The 5,136-nt window shown below is 35.9% G+C and overlaps 1 protein-coding gene across 1 annotated transcript in view; it reads right to left on the bottom strand.

Annotated features, from left to right (window-relative positions):
- myo5ab (myosin VAb) overlaps positions 1–3,973 on the bottom strand; it is a 19,402-nt gene extending 15,429 nt beyond the window's left edge. Inside the window, 7 exon segments of the mRNA XM_016244037.1 lie at positions 195–297; positions 474–617; positions 714–870; positions 985–1,129; positions 2,035–2,206; positions 2,841–2,951; positions 3,820–3,973. Coding sequence (XP_016099523.1) covers positions 195–297; positions 474–617; positions 714–870; positions 985–1,129; positions 2,035–2,206; positions 2,841–2,951; positions 3,820–3,846 — 859 coding nt within the window. The 5' untranslated portion in view covers positions 3,847–3,973.
- Positions 3,974–5,136: the final 1,163 nt, after the last annotated feature.

Below are 5,136 nucleotides of genomic sequence, written 5' to 3'. Positions count from 1 at the left end.
ATCAGCGCTACCTTAAGAGAAAGACTGGTTACTGAAGAAAAGGTGTCCACCCTGAGGGGAAGTGGTGAACAGATTTACTTATTACAAAATATCAGCTGACAGTTGATTTAAATCCTACATATATAGCCTAAAACCCATTATAAGATGCTTAGTAATGAAGATGCTAACGGTTTACCTGACTTAATAAGAAACACAATGCAGAGTGGGCATCATACCTAACTTGAGAGGTTCAAACTCAGGTAAATGGGCACAAGCACAGAGCTGATAGAAGATGTGATAGTTTCTCTCCTCACATGCCTAAAACCGGAAACAGAAACTGACCGCTTTAGTGCAAGTCAAGTGATATTTCCACATAAATACATCAGATTTTATATTTCAGGTAGATGTTTTATATTACTGAAATCAATGGTGACTCTTTCAAACTCTTTAAATAAGTATGTACTGTAGCTGAGATGAATGAGCAGAAGACTAACCTGAAACACCACTCTAGACTTTTCCAGAAGGTACGTCCTCATGTTGGCTCCAATGATGTGGTGTTTCCTGTCAAATCCAATCTCAATATACTTCCCAAAGCGACTGCTGTTGTCGTTTCTCGTCGTCTTGGCATTTCCTATAGCCTACACACAGATGAAAGCCTCAGTATGAGAAGTTTTTTGGAAGAGATGTAGATCTGTTTGGGAGTTTTACAGGCCAGCAGAAGCTAGCTATCATACCTCCATGATGGGGCTGGACGCCAGCACTTTCTCCTCCACGCAGGCCTCAGCAGAGGAGCCGCTGACCGTGGCGAAGTAACGCATGGCATATTTAGCAGAAACCGTCTTCCCTGCACCAGATTCTCCACTCACGATGATGGACTGGTTCTTTTCATCTCTTACAGGAGGAAAACGAGAGAATGCATTGTAATTGCCAAAAACTATGGACAGTTGCTTAGATGCACTCTATTCTTCGAATCTCTTACTATTGCAAAAAGGTGCGCGCACATACCTGGCCATCTGTTTATAGGCCTCCTCTGACACAGCAAAGATATGTGGGTCCATATCACCCATGTTCTGCCCACTGTAAGCATTGATGATATCTGATCCATATATTGGAAGACTTTCATATGGATTGATGGCAACCAGAATGATTCCTATTTTTTATTTTAAAACAAATAAATGGTTAGATTTTATTTTTACATTTCTGGAGTTCTGGGTCAAAGGTCAGACTGAATTACAACGCATTTTCAGACTCTTTTTTTTTTTTAATACTCTACATACTGTATGCAAAACAGTCTAATCTAAGAACAGGAGTCCATAACTCAAAGTCTAATGAGCTGTGCAGTACAGATGACAAGCTCAGCTAGGCCACATTTTATGGTTCATATTCACTAGTAATATCTGCTGCACACGGGAGTTCCAAAGTCTACAGGTCAATGCTCAGATAAAATTAAATTAAATTAAATTAAATAAAAAAAATAAAATAACATAAAATAAAAAAAAATAAAAAAAATAAATAAATAAATAAAAAACAATAAAATAAAATATAAAAGTAATTTACAATTCTATTAAATAAAAACAACTTAAATTAAACTAACAGAAAATATGTATATCAAACATAGTCACTAGTAATATCTGCTGCACACGGGAGTTCCAAAGTCTACAGGTCAATGACAACTTAAATTAAACTAACAGAAAATATGTATATCAAACATAAACAGACTAGCCTCAGACATACTGCTTTCATAATGACACTGAACTGAATAGAAATGCAGGTCAATGCTCAGAAATAAAATAAAAAAATAGTAATCAAATCAAATAAAAAGTGAAATATTGAAAAATCTGATTACATCAAATAAAATTTATTTAAAAAATAATTAATCTGAATAAAATAACATTAAAAATTTCAACAAAATAAAAAAAGAATAAATTTTTTTTTTTTAAATATGAAACTAACAGACTACAGATTGAACAGACTCAGACATACTGCTTTCATACTGACATTGAAGTGAATAGAAAAGTCTGATCTTTGATATATCTAATAAGCAATGTCACAAACCGCAGTAGGTGTAGATGAGTTTGGAGTCTGTGAATCGGACCCGGAGGTTGTGCAGAACGGCCGGTTCATGGAGGTAACTGAGAGCCGTGAGGTCATTCTCGCCCACCAGGATGTCCGGGTTACGAAGAGGAGGCAGAACACCACTCTTTGGGTCCAACTTGTACTCAAACTCCTGCGAAAAGTTACTTGAGTTCAACTGCAGCTACTGTGGGGAATTAAAAATGCTCTTAAACTGAATCTATTGCCTTGTCCTATAATCTTCGACAGAAGTTATTTGTTGCATATGTTCTGTCACGAGCTCTACTGTCTACATGCCGTTGATTTTACTTTTATTAAACCCTGAATACTCCTTTAATGTAAAACAAGCGAGTTCATCAGATCATCTTGTGCACACATGCAGCTTAAACGCCAGTTATGTTGTGGGTAAAACATGCAAAAAGCTTCGGGTATCACTGACACACTTGCAGGAGATAAATTTATCTCAGGAAAACCACAAGCTAAACTACAGATACTCATCTTTGGCCTGGTGACTGACTGCACGCCAGTTCAATGTTACACAGAGCAATGGGTGCAGTTACTGAACTATGCTGGAATTGGAATTCCACACCCATCCTTTTTTCCACCAGTCTGACTCAACTCTGCCTCAAACTTGACTCAGTGCTGACTCAAGCAGTCTTCAAAAGCTTTAAACCACCTGATCTGGTCAAATTGGTCATGTTTTCCCTTCATACCCATGTAGGACGGGTATACTGGATCTTAAGCTTTTACAAAACAGGATGTATGTGAAAGAACGTTGATACTCTCACGGTCTCATCCTCCAGCTGTAGATGTAGGACAGTGTCTCCGGGCTTGTAGTCTTTGGTGAGCTCTGCTGATCGCCACACCTCTGTGGTGTCTGGGATCCAGACTCGAGCAAACTGCAGGCGGTCAACATCATGTTAGTTTGAGTAGCATTATTTTTTTTAATGCAATTCAAAGCAAATCTAAAATGGTGTAATGCATATAAATAATCGAATTAATAAAATGAATAATACAGCATTTTATTACAATATTTTGTGTTTTCATTTTTTTTTTTTATCAAACGTGATTGTTTTATCAATGCATTCATATTTAAAACAAGAATTACATATTCCTTTTAGGTTTAACATTGTGAAATTGTATAATTTATTTAAAATTAGAGCTGCAACTGAGATATGTATTTGTTTATTTTTACTTTTCTTTCAACTTCAGTCAAGCATCTGATTGCTTCATCAATGCATTCCCAGTTTAAACAATAAATTAAATATTATTTCTAGATTTAATATTATAAAATGGTCTAATTGACCTAAAATAAGAGATGCAAACCAGATTAAAGTTATTAATTAATCTTTAATCAAGCCTCTGATTGTTGTGTTATCAATGCATTCCTCGTTAAAACAAGAAATTAAATATTATTATTATTAAAATAAAAATAGATCTGCAAATATACCTAAATATAAGAGCTGCACCTCCGATTAACACATATTTTTTTGCTTTTCTTTGAACAAGCATCTGATTGTTTTATTATTGCATTCATATTTAATGCAGGAGTTTAAAATGTATTATATGTTCAGTGTTTGTGTGTTTGAATACAATCCGCTGAATGTTTGATAATTACACAAAAATAAATTCTAATTAATTCTATTAGCCTTTTTAAAGTTCCCCACAAAAAAAGTGCTGTATGACTGGACTGTGTGGATGGTACAATGTTGCACATGTACTTTCCACTGCTCAGATGCGAAAGTAGCGGGGTTTAAACTCTCATACCTTCGAGTACAGCTCCGGAGCTGCCATTGGGCTCTGCCTGGGCTCCCGTTACTCCACAAACATCGCAAGTCTCTGCGTCTGCTGCGATTTAGAAAACAGACATCGAAAAACGCCAAAGTTTCTGCAATCTCTTGGCTGGTGGTGTGGAAGTGTGACAGCCAGCCGCCGGGGAAATACATTGAGTGGCACAGTTTAATGACTAATCCGCCAGGGGGCGCTTGGTGGCTCAATCAATGCGCCGCTTCTCCATTGAGCCGCATTTAAATTTTAGGATGATTTTTGTCTCACTGGAAACATGTGCACACAAAATAGTGTAATCGTTTAATTAAATTAATTACCAAGACAGACATCTGGCATACAAATGAAAACTCGTGCTGGTATTTCATATAATCTATTAAAAATTAAAAGCAATCAGCTAGTAATCACAACCGTATATGATTGGTCCGTCCTGACCGCCGCTGTGAAAAGTAACAGGTACCACGTGACAACAACGGAAAAGACTGATACATTTCTGTCGTTTTATTTTCAATTTAATAAAACAATACAATTAAATGTAAACTGACTGTGAGAAGTATAATAATATTAGGATTATTTTAATATAACATAAAACATTATTTCTATTTAACTTCCGGGCCACCAAACCCCGCCCATTTAATATTTTATGTTCATTCTTCCCGCTTGTTGTATTTCAATGTGCCAAGCATCCTTTCCAGTTCCAAGTAGGCCAGGTAACGTTATAGGTACAAACCATTATCATTTTCAAGACTGTTGAACAATTTATTTTCGTATGTTTTACCAAACCTACAAAATCTATGGAAGTTATTTATATATCGCCGTCTTCTCTGCTGCTGCTGTCCTGAAGCTGTTTGCTCTTCATTTGAAGTTGACATTAGTCACCGAAAATAAAAAGAAGGGAAAAAGGGCGGGAAAGACGCCGTCGCTTGCTTTGGCCATATTATAGCCACCTGAAAAAGAAACTATAAGAATGAATGCCATGGAAACAGGGCCATGCATTATTTATGTCTCTTCAGATGTGAATTGGTTATTTGTATATCTACAGGTGCATCTCAATAAATTAGAATGTCGTGGAAAAGTTCCTTTATTTCAGTAATTCAACTCAAATTGTGAAACTTGTGTATTAAATAAATTCAATGCACACAGACTGAAGTAGTTTAAGTCTTTGGTTCTTTTATTTGTGATGATTTTGGCTCACATTTAACAAAAACCCACCAATTCACTATCTCAACAAATTAGAATACTTCATAAGACCAATAAAAAAAAAAAACATTTTTAGTGAATTGTTGACCTTCTGGAAAG

This window comes from Sinocyclocheilus grahami, unplaced genomic scaffold (genome assembly GCF_001515645.1).
Source record: "Sinocyclocheilus grahami isolate Dianchi unplaced genomic scaffold, SAMN03320097.WGS_v1.1 scaffold707.1, whole genome shotgun sequence".
Lineage (NCBI taxonomy): Eukaryota > Metazoa > Chordata > Actinopteri > Cypriniformes > Cyprinidae > Sinocyclocheilus > Sinocyclocheilus grahami.
The sequence above is the reverse complement of the archived record's forward strand: the minus strand, read 5'-3'. Positions and strand labels throughout refer to the sequence as shown.